Raw genomic sequence first — 23398 nt, 5'->3', positions numbered from 1 at the left:
CATCTCCAATAGCGTTTCTCCAACTTATATATAAACATTTTTTGAATAATATTTTTGGCTTATTTATCAAAATAAGAAAATAAATAAAAAGATTCTTCTTTTTCTTGCGAATGACATTTTTTTCCATACCAAATACTCTTTCAATCTCAAATTATTTGTCATTATTTGTCGTTTTTTTTAATATATTTTTAAAAAAATATTAATTAAGAATTATTTTTTCAGAGTTGAACTCGCAATAACAATTCAAAATCCTGGGTGTGCTATAAGGAGTGGTAATTATTTTCTACTTTTCTACACCCCTTTGAATATGATGACTTTTTTATGAATTTTATTTGTTTTTGGTAAAACCTGTGAAACACATGGAAACTTTCTATAGTCCACTTTAGTTAAAAAGAGAAAAATACTAATAAATAAACTTTGCATTAAAGTTCATTCAAAGCCACCCCAAAAAAGGGATAAAAGTTTGAGTATAGTGAGATTAGTGACTACAACAAACAGGTCATTTAATACACAACTAGAATGGACCAAACAAATCATCAACAAAATGTGGTTGAGAACCTCCTTATAACTTTTGTGGACGGTTAGGATGACTGATCTGGTGTAATAGGTGATATTTTATAAAAAAGGATCAAAAAATAATTTTTATTATCAATATTTTTTCTATCGAATTTATTATATTAAACTTATTTAGTATGATTTATATTTTTTATGTTATTTATGAACTATTATAAAAGGTTAAATTCATTTCATGCACACTATTAACATCTTCTCAATCAATCTTATCGTATTAGACTTACCTAATAAAATTTATATCTTTTATATTTGCAAGCTATTATAAAAAAAAAGGGCATTTATCTTAGGCGCATTCAAAGTATAATAGATGCAAATTTTCCAAGGGATTTCAAATTAAAAATAAAAAAATGTGGGACTAACTTAGACATAGTAAGTAAATGAATTCAGTGATCAATTTCAAGTTCTTAAATACAAAAAATTCCACACTCTGTATTGAGTTTGGTAGGTCCCAGAAAATGGACCCCCCATCCTAACAACCATTACTTAAATTCTCACTTATCTTCTTTACTTTTTTTTCCTTTTTAATTTTCGTGCCTATATTTTAGATAGACATAATATATAAAAGTATTTTTTTATCTTGAATTCAATTATTATTTATATCCATCTACTTTGAATGTGTATAAGTTTACTTACGGGGTGTTTAAATTAGTTTTTTAAGTGGTTTATAAGTTAAAAAGCTAATGACGCAACTTCATATTATCAAGGACATGACTCTAGATAGAAAGGAGCGAATGTCGCGTATTAGAATAGAGAAATAGTAGGGGTGGAGGATTGTCTTGCCTTGCGAAAATTTAGGTTTGTTAGTGCCTATCGTAGTACTAGTCATACCCTCATAGTTCTTGTCATATATTTTTTATTGTTCGGTTATCACACTATTTACTGCTATTAGAGTTTTTTTCTTGCAGACTTTGCACTGCTTTTTTTATTAATGACTATATTTTTTTCATTATTTTCTTCTTCTTTTATTTAGATTTGATGCACTTGAGCCAAGAGTCTTTCGAAAACAATATATTTATCCTCACGACGTAATGGTAAGATTTGCGTACATTATATCCTCCTTAGACTCCACTTAATGAAATTTACCGGGTGTTTTTGTTGTTGTTGTTGTAGAACATGATCAAAGAAGCTCAAAGAAAACACATTAATATACAATAGTGTTAATTATACGTAGATTAAAAAAACATATCAAATAAAATATTATTAATACATAAAATTAATATATATAATATTTCTTATAATACACTCTATCAAACGTCACTAATTATGCCTACTTGCATGTCGATTTACTCTATGAATGTATAACATGTTTTTTTAAATATAGATTTCAAAAAGGGTATAGTTATTGTTATACCCCAAAAGTAAACTATTTATCATTGGATACTCCATTACTTTCATACACATTGCTTTTAACTATTTCGCGTGATATCATGAGAGTATATAATATACTCTGATGGTATTAAGCAGTTTCGCTGAAGCACTGTCTCTTCCTTCTTGATACCATCAGAGTATAATATACTCTCATGGTATCAAAAAGGAACAAGGGAAGGGACACTGACATAAATACACGCTTGATACCATGAGAGTATATATATACTCTGATGGTATCAAGAAGGAAAAGACAGTGTTTCAACAAAACTGCTCGATATACTCTGAAATAATGGTTATCAATGAAACCATGTTTAAATTTATCTTGATTTTATTTTGTGTGATACAGATTTTTGAAAGGGAAAGTCAGAGTATATAATATACTCTGATGGTATATCGAGCAGTTTCGCTGAATCACTATTTCTTCCTTTTTGATACCATCAGAGTATAATATACCCTCATGGTATCAAAAAGGAACAAGGGAAGGGACACTGACATAAATACACGCTTGATACCATGAGAGTCTATATAAACTCTGATGGTATCAAGAAGGAAAATACAGTGTTTTAACGAAACTGCTCGATATACTCTGATGGTATCAAAGAGAAGTAGTAATGCTAACTTTCCCTTTCAAAAATGTGTATCACACAAAATAAAATCAAGATACATTTAAACATGGTTTCATTGATAACCATTATTTCAGAGAGTTATAAGTATTTCTTCATTCTTAATTATAATTTTTAAAATTTGAATTCTGGTACGAAATCGTCTTGAGAACGTTAGGAAACTTCTCGCTGCAAATTTAAATTTAATTGAGGTTTCTATGCAGATACCGCACACCGAGCGTAAAACCAAAAAACCAAAATATTAAACTTAGGTCCCACCCAACCATGTGCCCTTCTCCTGTCTCCACCAGCTCCTGCCTCTCAATCATTTGACCCCCCACCCCCCCACCACGTGTTCCCCCGCTTCCCCTCAATTTCTTCTGTATAATTGTTGTTTATTTTTCTTTATCTCAGCAGAAAATTCTATATGGCGACGTCGGTAGAACCAAACGGCGGCGTTTTACTCGATTCTTCCGGTGGAGTTGCCGCCAATAGTAGTGTTGCTTTGACGGTGAAGAAACCGCCGGCGAAGGACCGGCATAGTAAAGTCGATGGAAGAGGAAGACGTATAAGGATGCCAATTGTTTGTGCTGCTAGGGTTTTTCAGCTTACTCGTGAATTAGGTCATAAATCTGATGGACAAACAATTGAATGGCTGTTACGTCAAGCTGAACCTTCGATTATAGCAGCTACTGGTACTGGTACTATACCTGCTAGCTTCTCTACTGTTTCAGTTTCCTTACGAAATTCCGTTTCTTCTGTTTCTGTTTCTGCTCCGATGGATAATAACAACAAGTCGTCGCCGTCGTTGTTACATCCGTTGATTTCTCCGGCGCCGTTTTTACTCGGGAAGCGTTTACGGTCTGAGGATGTTGATAACGGAAGTGGTGATAAGGATGTGGGTCCTACTGCTGGATTTTGGGCTGTTCCTGCTAGGTCGGATTTTGGACAAGTTTGGAGTTTCGCTGCACCGCCGCCGGAGATGGTGGTGCCGACACATTTGAATTCGCAGCCGTCGAGATTTCTTCAGCAGCAGATGGAAGAGGCATCAGCTGGTAGAGTTGGGAATTACTTTCCTATAGCTCAAGGGCATCTGAATTTGCTAGCTTCTCTGTCGGGTTCGGGTTCCGTACCAGCTTCATCAGGGAGAAGAGACGACGATGGACAATGAAGATATGAAGTATTTGATATTTATGATATGTATAAATTGAGTATTGTTGGTTCTTGTTTGTTGTATTGTTAATTTTTTAGGGATTAGATAGTGTAGTGAGAGTGAGAAATGGAGGTAGGTTTTGTTGCAATTTGTTGAATTATTGCTAGGATTAGAGTGTTTGTTTGTTCGTTCGTTAGTTCGTTTAAGAAGAAGAGATGCAAGAATCCAAGGGAGTTTCTTGTGATCATGAATTTGTTTGGAATTACCACTACAAGCACAGAACTACTCAATAAGTGCTTGACCATTTTCAATAAGATAATGGTGAGTGGAGAAGATAGGTATTTGTGTGTGGTCTACGAAAACTTGTAGTCCACATGAATGTTTTTTGTAACGAAACCATGGAGGTTTCTGATGAATTGAATTCTGTAATTTGTTGAAACTTACTTTAAGTGTGAGATAATCTCTCAAACTCAATTGAGTGTTATGGAATTTGTTCCTTAGATACATTGTGTTCTCGTGTATGAAAAGGTTCACTTGTCACTGGTGAAGTGATGCACGGTAAGGTGTAAAATGAAATCGTTGGGAGTGTATTGATTGAAATCAATAGAGTGCTATAGACGTTGTAACTGTGACATCGTCTAGAGCCTTGATTGAACAGAGTAAATGCTTTTGAAATGTATTAGCTGATTTTGAACATCATACACGAAAGAGTCACCTTTGGTACTTACCATTTATGCTTTTGTGTAGTTAGTCTTGGTAAATAAATGTCTATGTGGCTTACTATCTGTTCCACATATAAACTTGCAGTGAACGCCACATTTTGAAGCCGAGAAGCTTGAGTTTCAACTTGAGAACTGTTTGATAATGTGGAAGTCTCTGTTATTATCTTCATGCTATACCTTGCTCAGTAGTACTCAGAAGACTAGATTTCTGAAGCTAGTTGTTAAATCATGTGTTACTTCAAGTTGGAGGAGGACAAGAGTCCGCACTGCAGCATGCTGTACTATATTTTCTTAAAGCGGTTGAAATTCCGCTCTGCAGCATCTTAGATTAAGGATGCAATTCAGCTTTTTGCTTTTTTGTTTGATAATATGTACATTATATCTATTATTTGATTGTAAAGATTTCTTGGCTTGAAGATGGGCTGATATTTAGAGGACTCCCATGGGTTTGCAAGTTTCACCTCCTTACTAAAGTTTACAAATTTGATGTTTTTGCTGCTTGAATTCTTCTGGTGAAAATTTGCTTAAGTTCTGAAAATGAATTGGTGAAATAAGATCAGATTGAACTCTCTAGCTTGGCATCGTCTGGACTTGTGGAACTCTTTTCAACTACCACAAAGACTTCAGCAGGTAATATTCTTTTTAAGGGGGTAAAACTAACCTTACATCGTTTTAAATAGTTAAGCAGATGCTTAGAGGTTGTTTAATACTTTGAGCTTTGGTAATTATCTTTTTGATATCTTAGAATTTTAAGAGGATTCCGTGCATCTATGTGGTAATCGGACCTCGAAAACCAAGAGAAAGAAATGATTTGCTAACACCTAGTTGTTTAAAAAGAATTTCTATGTGCAGGCAGGAAAGATTTTCTTTCGTCTTTGAGACGTGCAGGACGTTCTGTTTTCTTACATTGGTTCCCTTGTATAAGGTGCTGCAGAGTGCTTCTTTATAAACCAAGTCACTATATGCAGAATTCATGTCGTTGTTGTGAAGATTGCTAGTATCTGAGAGATCTATTAGATTTTAACTTTCTTGTTTGATACTATTTTCAGAAGAAGGCTTTCAGACATACAGTCCAACTATTTGCTCGGACTCTTCAAAAATGCCCCTGAGTGTGTCGGATCCTTCAAAAGTAGTACATTTTTTGGACTCCACATGCGATAGCTTTCTTCTACATTAGTCCGGCGAAAAGGTACTCGTTCAGTGTCCGTATCGGAAATATGTTGGCTGGTAATACTAGCTTGAGAATGTCAAGTGTTTGTTGAATATGAACTCCTTTTGAATATGTCTACTGCTAAGCTGCGATATCTTTTGCATCATTCTTGATGGTGCAATCGGTATATAGTCGGTGGTGAAGCTAGTAATTTCGTCAAAGGTGTTCAAGATTTAATATATATATGTATAAAGAGTAATTTTTGACCTATATATACCGCATAATTTTCTGATGAAGGATGTTTAATTGACCACCCTTCGACGACGACAATATGGCTCTGCAACTATGTATAGTGGGAGCTCCTTGGTGCAGTTGCATTTGAGGTTCATAAGGAGAAGTAACATGAGTAAGAATTGGCAACATGGATCATATGGAAATCTTCTTTAACTCTGCATTTTGCCTTGGTGGATAAAGTTATTTGATAGCTGTGTTGGTTACTTAATGGAATAGTCGAGGTGTACAGGTGCAATTTGATGTTAATGGGTCGTGTTTGGGCTAATCTAATTTTAAGGGTTAATATGGGTTCTGCCAAAACAGCCCGTCAGAAAAATATTTCATGCCCAACCCTTATTATGAAGTGAAAAATCTTATATTAGGGTTCGTTGGGACTTGCGATATGAAATCAATTTAGTTTGGACATGTAATGTAGATTTCTTAAATTGTATTTGTTTTTCATAAATATGAAAATCCCACAAATGGTGAAATCTATGAAAGCTTTCTTAATTTTTATACAATCTTACTAAAAATGAGCAAATTATAGTTCATAAACAAGATATCAGAATATTCTAAAATGCTGCATTAATAAATTGCTTATGAAACTTGTCTTTTCTACTTAGGCAGAGAGTCTTTTTTCTAATCTTTAAGAAACTTTTTTTTTTGAGATAAATATTTTGTTAACTATTTTGATCAACCAAAAATTTGGAAAAAATATTCATCCGTACCAAACACACCTTCAAAATAAAATAGAGAAGTAGCTAAGATTAGTTTAGAAAGTTAACACAATTCAACATCAACTTAATTGAAAATATTATTAATATCATAGGTTAGATATTATAAAAATATAAATCTATACCATAAGTCTTCCTTAAATCGTGTTTAATTTTAATATCGCCATCACAACACGGTTAGACTAAATTAATTATATAGGGTTCTTTGACTTTCTTTATGAAGGTGATAAACTCTAATTTGTTGATAATGTGAAGATTTTTTATGGTATCAACGAATTTTTATTAGATTATTAATTACTATACTTATTATGTGTAATTACGTAATAAATAACTTAATTGTAAATATTTATTTATAATGTTTAGTGTATAGCAATAGCAGTATAGCACTTTACACTATGTTTTGATGATGTTTATGCATTGTTTTTATAATGTATCGTATTGTTTGTTTTGATAAATATAAGGTTTGAATAGATTTTTTATCAGTTTTTCTTAAAAAGAAAGTATGGTGCAAAGTAGAACTAACATAAAAAGGTAAAACAATTCATAAAATATGATTATTAAATAGTTACTAAAGTCAAAATAAGGAAGAAAAAAAAAAGACGAGAGAAGGTAACAATGCGATCATACCAAATCATCAGTTACACAAAATGAGACTTTTCGTCATTACGTAATGATGAATTTAATGATAAAATACAACAAATTTAAAATAACAATCAAAATAAATATTATATTTAAATTCTTCGGGGTGACCCAGTGGTTTGAGTTTGGGACTTCCATGTTGGGGGTCTCAGTTCAAAATCCCTTGCCAGCGAAAGCAAGTAGCTTGCCTACTAGGTTGAGCTCGTCGCATTGGGTTTGCCCAATACGAGCTACCACTCCTATAAACTAATACAATATTTATTTAGTTTATAATTTAAAAACACGGATAACAAATAGATAATTTTATTTATTAAGTTGTACACGTGATATACACGTCTTAAGAGTTACCCATAAATACAAGAAATTTGAAAACATCAAAAACTATTCCAAGAAAAAACAAAGAAAATATTTGTTTTTTTTTTGTTGGTTGAAAATGGCAGTGAATCCAAAATTATTTCCTCATGGAATGCCAGTTCCATTTCTCAATGAATTGTTCGTTTTCGCAAGCGATGAAATTGAATTTGAGATCAATAAGATCCCTCGGTACCCATTTATTCTTCCATTCTATTCTCTTTATTTTTAATTGGTTCTTTAATCCACCCAATATGATGATATAGTTCTGAAATTAGTATCTTGGGCAGAAAAAGATTACATTTTTTTTAGTAGATGCAATAAGTTTATTGAGTGCGCCATCCAAGTATGTATGAATGAATGGAATCCTCAATCCTCCATCTTTTGAGTTAGCTTTTGGCTTGTGAATTAGGCCGGCCCAAGATTTAATTTAAAACATGATATTGTGGCATAGGGATTAATGAAGTGAGTTGAGAAATATGACGTGTCGGATTCAAATCTCAGCGTAGACAAAAATAAGTTTGGATGGATAGAGTTACCCGATAGTAGTGTTGGGGGTAACTGGTAGCACCAGTGGAGGAACCAGAATTTTTATTAAGGAGGTTCAAAATCTGAAAAGTAGACATACAAACTAGTCGAAGGGGTTCGACATCTACTATATATACATAAAAGTTATTTTAACTATGTATAGATAGTATAATTTTAATTTTCCGCCGAATGAGACTCAAAGTGGCTCCGCCACTGGGTAGCACGTGGAATTAGTTTAGCTGGCCTTGACATGAAGTGGGTACTCATTGATACTTCTTTGCATTCTTCCATTGTGATACCTATATTTTAAGTGGTTTCATCTAGTTTCATGGTTTTTGAATCAACCCAAAATGCTGGTAGTTCTGATATTAGGATCTTGGGAAACAAAAATTCTTTTAGCTAACTGAAGGAATTTGAAGTATGTATTTGTATAGTTGGGCTTAATTGTCACAAGATTGCTTTTTTTTTTTTTAGTAGATGCATTAAGTTTATTGAGTGAGTCACCCAAGGATGTGATTTAATGTTCAAATTCCAGTGGAGGCTAAAACACAAGGTGTTTTCTTCCTATTTGTCCAAGCTTTGGTGGATAGAGTTTTCCGGTACCTGTGTTGGTGGTAGGTAACAAGTAGCCTGTAGAAATAGTTGATCCGTGCACGTTGGCCCGTAGGATATATTTGTATAGTTATGCTTAATTTTCACGAGATTAAGTAGATGCATTAGTTTATCGAGTGAGTGTGGATGGAGCGGTAGTTATTAGTTGTTCTGTAATTGTTGCTTTCTCACTGTATTGAACTTAGGGAACTTTGAATGTTATTTCTCACTGTTTTTTCCCTCCAATTTTTGACTTTTTAACCCATTAATGATATCTGGGCTGACATGTATTGTGAATATTTTGTTTTTGCAGTTTAGGAAAAGTACAAGCCAAAGGAACCATCTACTTGTCGAATATACGGATGGTCTTTGTTGCAAAGAACCCTAGTGACAACTTCATTGCTTTTGACATTCCTTTGGTATGTAATGCTCGTCCTTCTAGCTTCCGATTGCCTGATTCTGTAGGAGATATACGCTTTATGAATCATGTGCGAAAAATGGTTTCTACCCCAAATTCGTACCATTGTTTGTTTGCTTCGTTTCTTGTTTATATTTATTTGAGTTTATCCAATAAAATTGCAACACGTGAGGCTGATGTCTTTAGGTTCCAAGATAACCATATGCCCTTTTTTGTTTAAATATCTCAAAAATCTAGAGTGGCTAGTCTTCTTATGTTATAGTCTTATAGGACTATATTTCAAGTTGTTGTCCAGAATCTTGAATGAAGTTCCAAAGGTACTAAACATTTGAATTTTCAAGACTGTGCACGTGCCTATATCTGATATACTGTTGTCCGGTTAGTTCTAGCTAGCGTTGTCTTGCTTATCTTTCCTTACTAGTAGTCGTAGTATTTCTCGTGTAGTTTCTTGCCTTCGATTTTTGTTACTATCTATTGTTTCCTTTCCTTTTTACAGATTGTCTTGTATTGCTTTCAATAATATCTTGCCATGGTTTCTTCACTTCCATTGTTTCCTTTTCTAACATGCTTTGATATACTTTTTCTTGAGTCGAGGGTCTATCGGAGACAACCTCTCTACCCTCCCCAAACCCCACTTATGAGACTATACACTGGGTATGTTGTTGTTCGTTAGTTCTAGCTAAGCAATATCGCCTGTGTTGAATTCCTGCATTTGTTGTCTATTTAATTGTTTGTTGGGGTAACTGTCTTAGAATTGAACTTAATTGTTTGTTGGGGTAACTGTCTTAGACTTGAATAGTATTGTTGAAGGCCGTTAAGATCTGAAGCTAGCTGCAAAATAGGTTGTGCAATATTCCTCATTAAGCGGCGCTTCTGTGTAGGCACACGGCGTTAAGGTGTGCATCTCATCGCCCATATGCTCTGTCTTGAAGGGAGCAACACTGAATAGTTGTTGTTTGGTTTTTGCTACATATATATCTTTTATCATTCCCTTCAATCACGCTTTATTTCCTCTTTGTGCTTAAAGCACTAATAAAGCTTCTGTAATTTTTTTCCACGTTTGGTATCGCTGCACTTGGATGACTACCATTATGTAATGTGAGATAGTTCATATATTTGGTTCAATTCAATGTTGTCATAGTCGAGTTGTGCTTCACTACTTGCTTGTATCTCTGTTCTTATTGTTGTTACATGCTGTCTCGATTTTGATATATTTGTGTGACTCAATTTAAAAATGGTTGAAGTAGTTAAATAAGAGCAGAGGTTGATCTGGCATTAAGAGTTAGTTGGTTCAAAGGAGGAGTTTTTTTTTTTTATACATACACACATTTATGTGTAGGAGTTTTTCCCATACCTTGATGAATTCCTTTTTTCTCTCTTACTTGAAGTTTATGTAGTTTTGTCTATTATATTGCCTACCAAATCAGGGGTTTTATTGACGAGTGGAAGAAGAAAACAATATTTAGAAAGCCGATAATTGATAGGTTAGTGTCGAGGTCGAGAATTAGGATAGAGGGTTAGTAGGAAATCAGGCATTTTTCTTTTCCTTTCTTTGAGTATTAGTACTATTCTTGTGTTTCAAATTACAGCAGAGACAAAAACAATAATTGATTTTTTGCCATATGTCCTAGCCTTGGAGAATAGAGTTACCTGATGCATGTTACTATACCTGTTACTGGTGGGAAGTGGCAGGTATCCCCTGAAATTAGTCGAGGTGCACGCAAATTGGCCCAGACATGACGGTTATAAAAAAAAAGAGTACTATTCTTGCTTTTCATTATTTTTAGATTTCTATTATTACACGTTGTTCCTTTAGCCTTTGGTTATCTTATTATTTTGTTATTGTTTTTTGTTACTACTGCCCTTTTTTATCGTTCTTCGAGCAGAAGGTCTATTAAAAACAACATTTCTATCTTCTCAAAGTAGGGTAAGGTCTGCATACATTTTACCCTCCCCAGACTCCACGGGATTACACTGGGTTTGTTATTGTTGTTGGAGATAATTGCTCTGTCTGACCCAAATTTACTTTGTTCTGCAGCTTTCTGTTCATGGTGAAAAATTAAATCAACCAATATTTTTCTGCAAAAACTTTTCTGGATATGTGAATCCGGTAAGTATAATAGATAGATGGCATAATACGTAAACATGCCATTTAACTTGGCCCCAGCTTACATCTATGCCCTCCAATTTTGGTTGTGCAACTAGGCACTTAAACTTGTATAAAGTTGAACAAATAGACAGATAAGTCTTACGTAGCATCCTTTATGACAATTCGCTTCCTATGTGGCATTATACTTGTATTATGCCATGTAGGACGTGTGTGTATACTTATTCAATTTTATACAAGTTTAAGTGTCTACTTGTGCACACTCAAAGTTGGAGGGTATAGATGTCTGCTAAACCTAAGTTAAATGACACATTTATGTATTATGCTTTTATTTATTCATAGACTATATATCTACCCTACTTCAGATGACTGATTTTAGACTATTTCAGGTTATACCTGCTAACGATAATGAAAACAGGATCATTCCTCATTCGTTTAAAATTTTGTTCAAGGAATGTGATTGTGAGACTTTCATCTCAAAAGTTTTCAATCTAATCGGAAAAGTGAGACGACGCTACCGTCGATCAAGGGAAAAGCATTGCATAGATCCCCGTCATGACGCAACCAAAACACCAGTCGATGAGATGACGAGATATGCGTATGTCACGTTGCTTGCTTTTTGTACAATGAAGCTATTCCCTCTGTCCCAATTTATGCATTACTTTCTCCTTTCTAGTTTGTCCCATAAAGAACGAGATATTTGTATATTTAGAAGCAATTTACCTTTAAACTTTCCGTTTACCCTTAATGAGATGATTTTATACCCCACATAACTTTCTAAGACGCTTTCGAGGAGTAGAGATCGAGCGTCGAAATATGTTTTAGACCATAAATTTCAAAACTCTTTCTTTCTTAATTTGCAGTTATGTCGACCCCAGTGATCCGACAAGTATCTTCTTGCAGCAGCCTACTCCAAAGTCTCGACTCAGGTGTCATACGTACCAGTCGCAGCCTACTGCTGAAACGTCTAGATAGCTCTTGCTTCAGGTTAACCCGATAATGCAACTTGTGCGCGAGATGCATCTTTTGCTTGATTGATGCCTTCAGATCTCTCCATACAGAGAAAAATTGTGAGTTTGTTTTGTATACGATGCAGGAGTGGAGCTAGGTGGTTCATCCAAACCTCCTTCCCCGGAGGTCTTTTCCATTTCTTTATAAAAAAATAAAAATAAAACATTTCAAGCAGACCTTGGAACATATAGGCTTTAAAATGCTGCTGAAGCATTTATGTAGTCCAAAATACATCAACTCATTATTATGCGTGTCCACAAAAGCAACAAAAGGAGTACAGAAACACCCCCAACCCACATGACGTTTACATCTATTCAATAAATACATGACATATGTTTTTAACCGAAAGTACATGTAACATATGTTTTATTCAAATATTCTCCTTTCTATGATCAAACACTTGTTATATGCAGCACATTTCTGAGCTACAACCTCTGCAATAACATTGAAAGGTACCACAATTGTAGCAAGAACAACTAGTTTGTAGCCTTGCGCGCATGCCTGCTACACTCAATAAATTCGTTTGTTTTTCTATTTCATGCTCATTCCGCGCTTGAAATTCTTGTACATCAAATCCTATTTCATGCCGGTTCCGTGCAGGAAATACTTGTACATTGCCATTTTCATTGCCATTGGGTACAGCACTAGTAATGTGAAAGTAACTAAGTCCCAAAATCATCAACAACAAGAAGGTCATTGTTGTTAGTACTACAATTTTTGCCATGGTATTACTAATTAAGTTGGCAATTGTATAATAAAAGTGTGTGATGATAGAAATGAAATTAACCACTTATGTTAATGTTGTGTTTGCGTCAAAAACATTAATTAGATCAGTGTTTATATAGAAAATTTAACATATATGATTTGGCCTAATTGTTAGTTAAGAGATTCCTTAGTTTGCCTCGACTCAAGAAATGCTATGCATTTATAGAAATTTACGTTTTATGCTATTGGCAGAAAGTGCTAAACTCCACCAGCTTGATATGAACGGTCGTTTGGTAAAGTGCATAAGAATAATATTGAATAAGATGTATTAGTAATGATAAGATTATTCTTTATTCACTGTTTAATTTGGTGTATTAAAGACAATGTGGTCTTTAACTATGCTTATCTATGTATTAATAATCATTGTATTGTTAATACTATGACTTGCAATGTAGTAGTTAAAAAGTATATAATACTGAATAGGATGTATAACTAGCTATGCATAGGCTAAAAGTCCTACTAAACCAAAGATTAAATAATGTTATGACTAATATATGTATTAGATTCTCTTATACATCCCAATTCCTACAGACTGATCTCTTAATAATAAAATTCGCGTTTGCTCAAATAAACTTGTATTGGATTATATTGTATTATTTTGATGAATATAATACAACAATGTATTTAGTGTAGTCTCACAAAGTAATTTTTTTTTTTTATGTATATAATATTTGAATAAATTATATTATTTCCATTATTTCATAATATTGGAAATAAGATTATAATATTAAATTTCCAACCATCACCACCCCACCCCCCACCCCCCCCAAAAAAGGTAAGGTAATCAATATATGTAGAGTTATTATAAAAGAAATGGTAAGGCAAAGGGTAAAATAGGATCCACTATTTTCTCTGTCTCAATTTATGTTGTATTTTTGCTTTTTAAAAGTCAACTTGACTAATTTTTAAACCTAAATTGAATTAGACTAATTCCATATTTTAAAATTAAAATTTATTTATCCAAAAACTACTACCATAAGTACTTATATTCATGTCAATATGATTTAAAAAAATACATTATAAAATGTTATTCAAAGTTAGCAATGACTAATTAGTACATAATCCTCTGTTTGCCCTTACAAAATGTGTAAAAGAAGAAAATTGTGACCAGCAATGGTTTACCACAATTCTTTACAATTTAAATAGAAGAAAAAGAACTCTCCAAAGATCAGCTTATAATTTATTTCAGATCTTTTAAATAGAAGAAAAAGCTTCCTCTGTTTCCATAAAGGCATAAACAATATCAAATCCTTCCTGAGAGCAAACAAAACAAACAGTTACACTCGTGCGAATTCGGATTCAGTCGAGCTCCAATTTGAGTACCGGACACCGGGTGAAAAAACAAAAAAAAGTGCAGTAAGAACTGCAGCAACTATTAGCAGCAGATGTCAGGTTCAAAAATGAACTTTATTTAACAAAAATATTGAGTTAAAATACAACTGAATTGTTGTGTGTTTCTTGTTTCATAATCTTCCAACATTGCATGGATTCACAAGAACACCAACATAAGCAGAACACATTGAACAAATCAAGCTCAATATTAGACTAAATTCGGTTAGATTGCAGTACCCTTTATACATACAAGTTCTCTTCCAAATCATTCGTCGTCTTCCCACATGAAATCCTATTTAACCAAATATACTTGCTATAATTGCATCACCAACTTGCCAAGAAAATATACAGGCTTCAGTTTTACGTGATGCCGTGCCTTAAGAGCTATTCTCCTCTTTTACTTCGGCGATCTCTAGAGTTGCGTTTTGTGCAGCTCTTCTTTTTTTTTGGATATGGCTAACATATTCCGCAACTATAACATGAAACTTGGGGGCTACTTTACTTGTGTTGGAAGCATTAAGGCCTGCCTTCTTTAAAGCCCGTGTCACATGCTTCTCAGACTTCTGAAAATGAAGAGAGCAGTAGGAAGGAACTGCAGACCTCAATATTGGCTTCCCACAAAGTATGGGCCCTGTTGGCGAACTGCAAAATGAAGCGACAAGGCATGATCAATAAGTAATATTACCTCTGTAACTAGTAATAAGATTAACTGTCAATGCTTTATGATTAGGATCCACAAAATCTGAACTTCCGGGTATCTCAGCATCAGTTGTTAACTTTAAGAAAAGAAAGGAAAAGGAATGCATCCAGATACAGTCAGCCATCATTCCGAGATAGGCTCAGATTACAGCAAAACATTGCAAGTTAGTACGCCATGTGAAACAAAAAATATACTTTACATGTAGAGACTATACAAAAAAAGACGACTGTCACAGGTTGTTGTCCTACTATACTCCATGACTCATAACACAAGTGCACCTTCAGCCATGCCTCAGTGTGCAAGCAACCAAAACATCAGAGCATCACATGTTCCTAATGTACCTGTGCCCCCATTAGCACCAATGCCCCGCCGATGGACCAACTTACCAGCCAGCAGTCACCACGATTAAAAGCCAGCTGAGCAAATAGGTTATGTTGATCACCCATATTAACAAGAAGAGCACACTGAAGCACATAGCCTCAATGCAAGCAACCCAACAACAGGCCGCTCATCCACAGTGGTCTACATATTGAAGGAGAGCGAGAACACTGTTACAGGCCTAGCTCCAGCTTTCTAGTATATAACATTGCCTGTACATTGTAAAGTTTAGAATAATTCTCCATGGTAAACATGTTTACACCTGTCACTTGGATTTGTTTTTAAAAGGAGAATCTAATAGTCTTCAATTACAGAAGCTAGCAAGTGAAATGCGTACTTTTACACCTAATCGTGACTCTAAAGCATCACATTTTTTGTTGACAACTCTAAAGCATCACATTATTACATACATTTTTACTAATTGCATGTTTACTAGACAGATGGCAACCTTTAGCTAAAGTTGTTTTCTCTTCCCAAGATGACAACTGTCACACTCCGTTTTTGCTGCATATATCTATAAAAAGGAACTTTTTGGTTTCAAATGGCTGCCTGGATTCTCATCCTGCATTGCACTGACGAATGGATGAGGAAAACAGAGAAGACAAGGTCCGCTGTGGGATTATCCTGTTCCAAGTGCAATAAGAACTGTTTAATAGAACAAGACGACAAAGCCACAATGAGAGGCATAGTACATACTGAGAATATTGAGGAAAATCTGAAGTCCAAAAGTTCAAAAAAGGTTTAGGGAGTCGTGTCGTAACTTCAGCAAGAAGTGATGACGGCCAGGTAATTCAATTTTTTTTCGAGAAGAGCGAGGGAACTGGGAGGGGCTCACTTCAACCTAAAAGGGAATTTAAATAACTGAAGATGCTAGGGCACTCTAAAAGTTTACAAAGACTTGAGAATATTCAGAGGACTTAAGTTGAAATACTTGAGAATATCAACAAATCACTACTAGGAAATTATGGAGATTCAAGACAAAGAGCAGGCTTTATGGAGGGTTGTGAATCACATATAAGTATGGGACATGAATGGGTGATGGAGGACTTGAAACATCATGCAACTCTTTGGTTGAGGACTATGGAGAAACACCAATTGTCACATTCGTATACTATGAAAAAACATCCTGAAGTGCAAAGACTTAAGCGGCAGTGCTACACAAACGGGATGGCAGCAGAATCAGTTTTTATAGTTTTTGGGGTCACAAGTAGTTGGAGAAAACACCTTGTGGGTCATTTTCTACAACATATATAAAGTATCGAGCGAGAGAGATGAGATGCGGTGAGTAGATATGTAGAACACAAGATGGACAAGTACATTGGGATCTGATACTCAGAAGAACCTACAAGGCTGAGAGGAAGACAAATTCCAACTGAAATGCTCTACAAGCAGAAGATAACATATGCTAACCAGCACTCATCAAGTTGGGGTTGAGGATTAGAGTAAACAGAACTGATTGTAGAATTATTAGGATCCTTGTAAGTATTTTATTTCTCTTCTTTTGTTCCCCCTCAGTTTTTTGAAGGCCACCAGCATATCCTTAATGCTACAGAATACAACATTACCATTTTCAAAAAAATAAAATAAAAATTGGGGTGAGGAGAGGTGGATTGTACTCAATAAATTCATACAATCACATAATTTTTCTAAGACAGAACTCGGGCTTCCTTCACTTGTTGTTCTGGATTCTTAGCATGTGTTTTATCTTGGCTGGTATCAAGGTGAACGATAGTGACTGCTGAGGACTTGAGAAAGTGGAGGCTCACATATGTTAGCCAGTGCTTTGTGTGCAAATGCTTGGGCGAAGATGTGGACTAACTTCTGTTGCATTGTCACGTGGCATTACCTACACTGGTTTGGAGTACAGTGGACAATGTTGGGTAAATTGAAAATGTACTACACAGCTCGGATTTAGAAGAAGGAAGAAAAGACTTAGGGCATGAGAAGTTGCCCATCGAGCTCTCATGTGGTTGTATGAAGGAGAGAAATAGAACTTTTTAAAGAACAGAGAATAACTTTATAAACTTTTTATACATCGGAGAAATCTCTCGTGACTTCTACCCAAGTTGGCTCACGGGTTCAAAACTATGGGAGTATGAACTCGCCTCTACACTTCGGATCTATGATGTGTCTAAACCACACTTTAAGTGTTAAGCTCTGGGGGCTAGAATGACTTTATAATTATGTAGCCTCTCTACTTTTTAGTAGACTATTTGTATATGGAAGTTCTCACGTTTTAATAAGATTTTTTACTTTATTCTTTATGAAAGCACAAATCAGATCGGTGAACTCAAAATTTCACCACGGTATTATTTTTTTAAATAATGAAGTAAGAATATCATAACTTCACCACAATCTATTTTGGAAAAAAGAAACAATAAGATAAGGAAATTTAGTGAAAGTCTTGGTGAAAACCTATTCTATGCAACCACAACTTAATGGTGTGGATTTTCCTAGACTCAATCCCCAAGCAAACAGAATAATTAAAGAGACAGTTCTTAAAAATTGATACTATAGGAGTTCTAAAAGATAGTTACAGTAATACCACCGGGACGGACATTGGGATTTGCATAAACTTGACGGGTGTGGGATAGAAGTGCAACTGGCAAGAAGCAATTGACAACATCAGTAGAACTGACCAATATAAATCACCTCAGATGGGCCAAAAATATTTCAAAAAACTGGCCAAAACTCAGAAATCAAGACGGGCTACATGTTTTCCAAGTAGGAAATTACCTGCACCAAATTCCTTCTTTTTTCTTTTAAGAGTGAAATGTCAGCCTGGGCCAGATTATTTACCCAACTACTATAATCAAAAGAATTAATTAAAAAGGGAAACACAGTAGACAAGAGCGAAAGAAATGATATGCCAAACGATGGAAAACCACGCACCAGAAAGAGGAGTTAGTTTCAGGCATACCAAATGTTGGATTTCTCAGGAGGGATACAAGAGTGAAAGAAAGGAAATGCCAAATGATGGAAAACCACGCACCAGAAAGAGGAGTTAGTTTCAAACTCACCAAATGTCCGATTTTCTCAGGAGAGATAAATAAGTTAAAACTGATTACTAGTGAATGTAGAGGAGGATCAGAAGCTTAGATGAGATCACCAGAAAGAGAAAATTACAGAATGAGGAAAGCAAACCTGTACCAGCGGAAACACTTAGAAGGGGTTGGCGAAGTTTCCAAAGTCTTTCTGATTAATCCAAGGAACAGAAGCTAAGGAATTTAATCATACTAGCGAAAGGGACTTACAGAATAGCTGGAGTTCATTCTTTTCTTCCACTACTTCTAAAGATAAAAGTGAGGTAGGAAGCGCATGGTGGTCTGATATTAACACTGCAACATAGAGATATGAATGGGATGGAAGAGAATGCAATGCCTCTTTTGAGTCAGAGGTGTGAATCCGAGTGAGAACGAAGGGGATCAAAGTATCTGATTGCTAATGGAAGAAAATTGAAGCCTTTGGAAAGTTTAATCTGTTAATTTTTCATTTCATTTTCTTGTTCAGGGTATGTTGTTGTTGTTTATTTTCTTGTTCAAGGTATGATGAATCAAAAATCCAAATGTAAGTGACAGGAGACTGTTCCCAATTGTAATTATTTTTTGTGGTGGAGAGAGAACACAACAGAAGCTTCTTTAAGACGTTATAATGCATATAGTGCAATTTGGGTACATTAGGCTTTTGTACTGTAGTGCAAAGCTCATACCATGGAAGAAGTCAAACACATTTGGATCTTCCCAAACTTTCTTTCATTGCAGTGACTAAACTTGTATTTGGCAAGTGTTGTTTTGTCTTTTCTACCCCCACATAGTCGCTATAGCATGTAAATTGATCAATCTATCTCAGTCCCAATGTTGTCTGTACTTTATGCAATACCTTGGTGCCAGCCATTAGTTTTAGCTTTTTATATCTTCACTTCACCAACCAAAGAAAAGGAAAAGAATACTCTTCCACTGCCTTTTACAAACTTTGAAAGACTTTTGTGACCAAATCCAATCATGATAGGTTAAAAATTTTACAGGAGATTTCTATTTGAGTAAAACAGCAAAGAGTACATGATTTATCAAAGTTAACGGGCAAATTCCCTGCTCCTATTTGTTTCGACTGGTCAGGTATTCTAGTTGACTTTGAAACAGATCTTCAGGGTAATTAGTCTTAGAGATACAAAATGCAAGAAGACAGATAGTGACACTAAGTAATCACCTGCTAATATGAACCAGATAATGGAAGATGGATCCATGGTGCTGGCACTTAAAAAGAGATGAGATCTTCATAAAGCAGACAGTTTTGACATAGGGAAGAGATGCAGGTAAAAATCCTGAGATGATCAATGGAGCAAAGAAGCTCCAAAGAAACAACTTGTCATTGCTACACTATGGTAACAGAAGAAGTCAGCAGAACTATATCCAGGTAAAGTTGAGAACAGAGTGATGAATGGACACCCATCTTCGTAGAATACTTTCATGATATGAAGACAACTAAAGTCAGCTATAAGAAAGCACCGACAAGATTCTTTTTAAAAATAAAAAATTATATGCTGCTATAATATGGATTTTTGGACTGAAGAAAGAGCTTTCTTTTAAGGCTAAGCTAACAAAAGAGTATTCTTTGATGGTAGTCCAGCTTGAATTTGGAGATTACTCCAGTGTTTGTTTGTTTGGTGCTAGAAGAGACATCTTCTAATTATAGAATAGGTAATTGAGGACATCCTAGGTTTGCAGTACTAGAGGTTTAAGTAATTAAAAGTAGAAGAACTCCCAATTACATTGATATATAGTGCAATTTTATTTAGGAGGTAGTGGACAAATATCCATGATGCAACTGTCTGATACATTTTGAGGCTACGGTGGACGGTTGGTTCTTCAAGTTTGGTGCTTTAGTAGAAGAGATAGATTGGATATATCGATTATGGAAATAAAAGGAGATAAATGGAGGAAGAACGTGTATATGTGAAGCAAGGAGCAGCATTGGCATGTTTAGCCCTCCATGGAAACAGGGTAGAGACGATCAGACAAAGATGAGAACTGAGAAGCATGCTAATCGAGCCCAACTTTATTGTTCAAAAAGCATTTTACTTCGATGTCAATTTGGTGAATCATTTAAATGAAATGAAAGTTTGCTTCATAAATGGAAATGATAACAAAGGGCTAACAAGTGTTCATTCATAAGCACGACAAAAATGAAGCAAAAATTATCTAATTGGGCTCACACAGTTGTTGAGTAAAAGACATGATCACCAAACAAGTTTTTTTCTCATTTTAATTCAGCCATAATCAAAGCCGATCCCTTTATTATAAGATTGAGACATAGATGGTTGATTTGATTGAATAAGAGCCATAACCGAACAGATTAATCAGTAAATTGAACACATTATGCACGTGCAAGAACTAGAACAACATTACTTTTACTAACAAGTCACAACTTGGTAAATTGCAGATCTAGATCCAGTGTGCGCAACCAATGTCACTCATTAAAGGTATTATCTCCAAAAATATCAGCAAATGACAAAAAATATTTAGATCCTACATTAGCAAAGTTCCTTTTGAAGAAAAAAGATGAGATCGTTTGGTTATATGCAAGCAAAACGACCGGCTTTATATCAAACAATAAAGCATTAAATTGGGCACGGGCGTATGAATTCTGCTTCAGAAACAATTCAGAAAGGACGCATCTGTGAGACACAAATTACTCTCGAAGCAGGATAGTTCACGCGTTCATACTCACACAAGATACTATCTTTTCCACTGTCTGCAGATTTTGCATAATATTATACTTGGGAATCAGGATAACCTAATAGCAAGAGTACTATATATTCCTTGTTTTGATGAGCTAATAACATGTAGTGCTAGATATTCTAGGGGAGGATAAGCATATCTAATAGAGAGTCACAGACATAAGAAAAGACATTTTTATTCATAAAGCTTAGATATGTGCAGAACACAAAGATATAAATGTATGAAACATAAAGAAAAGAATAACAAGCAAACCTTTTGATGGTATAAGTGCAAGCCTTGTACAGCTTCTGCTTGGAATCAGACAATATATGCATATGACAGAAGTTCGTAAGAGCCATTGACTTCGCCTTGCAGCCGTGAACTCCACACGTATTACTGTTAACTGCATTGCCATTGTTCTCTCCAGTGCCTAAAGTACCATCCTTATTACTCTTATCCTCGTCTTCCTGAAAAGTACTCATTCCAAACTTCCAGCAATACTCTCTATGCTTGAGCTTGACTTCCTCCATTAAAGACCAGTAACAATCTCTGTATATACGCTGGAGTTGCTTAGTCCGTCGATGCCTCCGTTTGAGAACTTCCATTCGATGCAGATACTTGGACCGCGCCATAATAGCATCCTCCTCCCATCCGTCAATTTTCATTGGCGTTAAGCCATTCGAAGAAGATGGACGTCCGGCGGCATTTCCGGTCGAGGAATTCGGGTCGGGCATATCGGTATCCACGGAAAGGAGACGCGAATTGGTTGCTCTGTTGAAATTGTTAGGGTTCTTTAGGTCAATTTTGTTAGGGTTCAGGTTGGAATTGGAGTTTCCTTGGCGGTGATTGGCGGCGGAACCGGAGGCGGCGGCTGTGGTGGCGGTGGTGGATTGAGGAGTCGCCGGGGGCATTTTCAGTGGGGTTATGATTTTGACAGCTCGATTTTTTTCAATCAATTTAACAATCCAACTGCATAAGTAAGGTGTCGTTCCGTAACGTAATGAGTTACCTCAAAATTAATTATTTAGATATTAATTGTTTCAGAATTAACTATTTTGAAATTAATAAAATAGCATTATAGTTCTAAAATAACGAATTTCGAAATAAGCTATCTCAAAAGTTGATGGGATAGTAGACACTATTTAAAATAATCATTACTTGGATTTAATGAAAATCTTATAAGAAATGAAAGTTTCTAACGTGGATCGATGGATAATCTACTCCATTCTATTTGTGACGCATCATATCACCTGAAAGAAATTATGAGTAACGAGAGAGATTCTCCACACGAACGAACGAGGCAGAGTTCGAGGTACTTGCTAACGAGCAGGCAGTCTAGACGGGACAAGACTGTCTTGGAAAGAAGCTCTACTTGAAAGGTAATAGCTTTGAAGATTTCATCCTAAAATTAATTTCAAAATTGGTTATTCATTGTCATTCGCATTAAGCGCATTCTTATAAATAAATTAATAAAAATTAAAAATAAATTATGTAAAATGTCAGTTTATAAATTGTACTTACCATTTTTTTAGTTGAATTTACAAAATCTATAAAACAAATAAGTCACTCGGCCTTCTTTATTGCAGTCGGAGTGCAAGTCATGCTGCCATTTGTGTCTTCTTCTTATTCTTTTTGTGTTTTGCGCTCTTCTCCTCCTCCTCCTCATCTTCTTCTTCTTATTTGTTATTTTTTTCCTTTAAAATTTAACGTACCGTAAATTAGGAGTCGCACGACAGAAATTAGGCAATTTTTTTAATTTTTTGTGGGTGTTAGCCCACGGATGTTGGAGGATGCCGTGGGCTCGGGCTATATTTTTCGATTAAAGTGCATAGGGACGTCCATAAGGACCCATAGAGTGGCTCTGATGGCCCCGGACGGGCTTTTACAGCTTTTACTAGCATTTTAGGGCAACACGACAGGAATCAGACGATTTTCTCACTTTTTTGTAGATGTTAGCCCACAGATGCAGGGGTGCAGGGGCCCAGGCCTTTTTCTGATTAAAGTGCATGTGGACATCCGTAAGGACCCCAAGAGCAGCTTTGATGGCCCCGGTAAAGCTTTTAGATTTTTTAGGAGTATTTTAGGGGCCGCGCGACAGGAATCATGCAATTTTTTAAATTTTTTGTGGATGTTAGCCCACGTATGCTGGGGAGTGCAGGGGCCTGGGCTTTTTCTGATTAAAGTGCATGGGGGCGTTTGTAAGGATCCAAGGAGCGGCTCTCATGGCCCCGACTGGGCTTTTATAGCGTTTAGAAGCATTTTAGGGGCCGTGCGATAAGAATCAGA

At 35.4% G+C, this 23398-nt stretch overlaps 3 protein-coding genes across 3 annotated transcripts; 2 read left to right on the top strand and 1 right to left on the bottom strand.

Annotated features, from left to right (window-relative positions):
- The first annotated feature begins 2907 nt into the window (after positions 1–2907).
- Positions 2908–4200, top strand: LOC129887952 (transcription factor TCP7). Its single transcript, XM_055963211.1, has one exon. It carries the CDS (start codon positions 2971–2973, stop codon positions 3712–3714), a length of 744 nt encoding a protein of 247 aa, XP_055819186.1. The 5' UTR covers positions 2908–2970; the 3' UTR covers positions 3715–4200.
- A 3412-nt stretch (positions 4201–7612) lies between these two features.
- On the top strand, positions 7613–12754 carry LOC129887951 (UPF0664 stress-induced protein C29B12.11c-like). The gene is made up of 5 exons (XM_055963210.1): positions 7613–7757; positions 8998–9103; positions 11141–11212; positions 11599–11807; positions 12073–12754. Exons 1-5 carry the CDS (start codon positions 7648–7650, stop codon positions 12182–12184), a joined length of 609 nt encoding a protein of 202 aa, XP_055819185.1. The 5' UTR covers positions 7613–7647; the 3' UTR covers positions 12185–12754.
- Positions 12755–14373: 1619 nt separating this feature from the next.
- On the bottom strand, positions 14374–22115 carry LOC129887950 (uncharacterized). The gene is made up of 2 exons (XM_055963209.1): positions 21386–22115; positions 14374–14959 (listed from the first exon to the last, which is right to left on the bottom strand). Exons 1-2 carry the CDS (start codon positions 22021–22023, stop codon positions 14695–14697), a joined length of 903 nt encoding a protein of 300 aa, XP_055819184.1. The 5' UTR covers positions 22024–22115; the 3' UTR covers positions 14374–14694.
- Between the last annotated feature and the right edge of the window lie 1283 nt (positions 22116–23398).

This window comes from Solanum dulcamara, chromosome 4 (genome assembly GCF_947179165.1).
Source record: "Solanum dulcamara chromosome 4, daSolDulc1.2, whole genome shotgun sequence".
In the NCBI taxonomy this organism is placed as follows: Eukaryota; Viridiplantae; Streptophyta; class Magnoliopsida; order Solanales; family Solanaceae; genus Solanum; species Solanum dulcamara.
This window is presented reverse-complemented; position numbering and strand designations above follow the sequence as displayed.

What these genes read in the sequence shown, in the direction of transcription:
- LOC129887951 (XM_055963210.1), top strand. Translation starts at nt 7,648, where the DNA reads ATGGCAGTGAATCCAAAATTATTTCCTCATGGAATGCCAGTTCCATTT. An exon ending in GAGATCAATAAGATCCCTCG is followed by an intron (nt 7,758 to 8,997) that starts GTACCCATTTAT and finishes TTGTTTTTGCAG; the next exon opens with TTTAGGAAAAGTACAAGCCA. An exon ending in TTTCTGGATATGTGAATCCG is followed by an intron (nt 11,213 to 11,598) that starts GTAAGTATAATA and finishes AGACTATTTCAG; the next exon opens with GTTATACCTGCTAACGATAA.
- LOC129887952 (XM_055963211.1), top strand. Translation starts at nt 2,971, where the DNA reads ATGGCGACGTCGGTAGAACCAAACGGCGGCGTTTTACTCGATTCTTCC.
- LOC129887950 (XM_055963209.1), bottom strand. Translation starts at nt 22,023, where the DNA reads ATGCCCCCGGCGACTCCTCAATCCACCACCGCCACCACAGCCGCCGCC. An exon ending in TGCACTTATACCATCAAAAG is followed by an intron (nt 14,960 to 21,385) that starts GTTTGCTTGTTA and finishes TTCATTTTGCAG; the next exon opens with TTCGCCAACAGGGCCCATAC.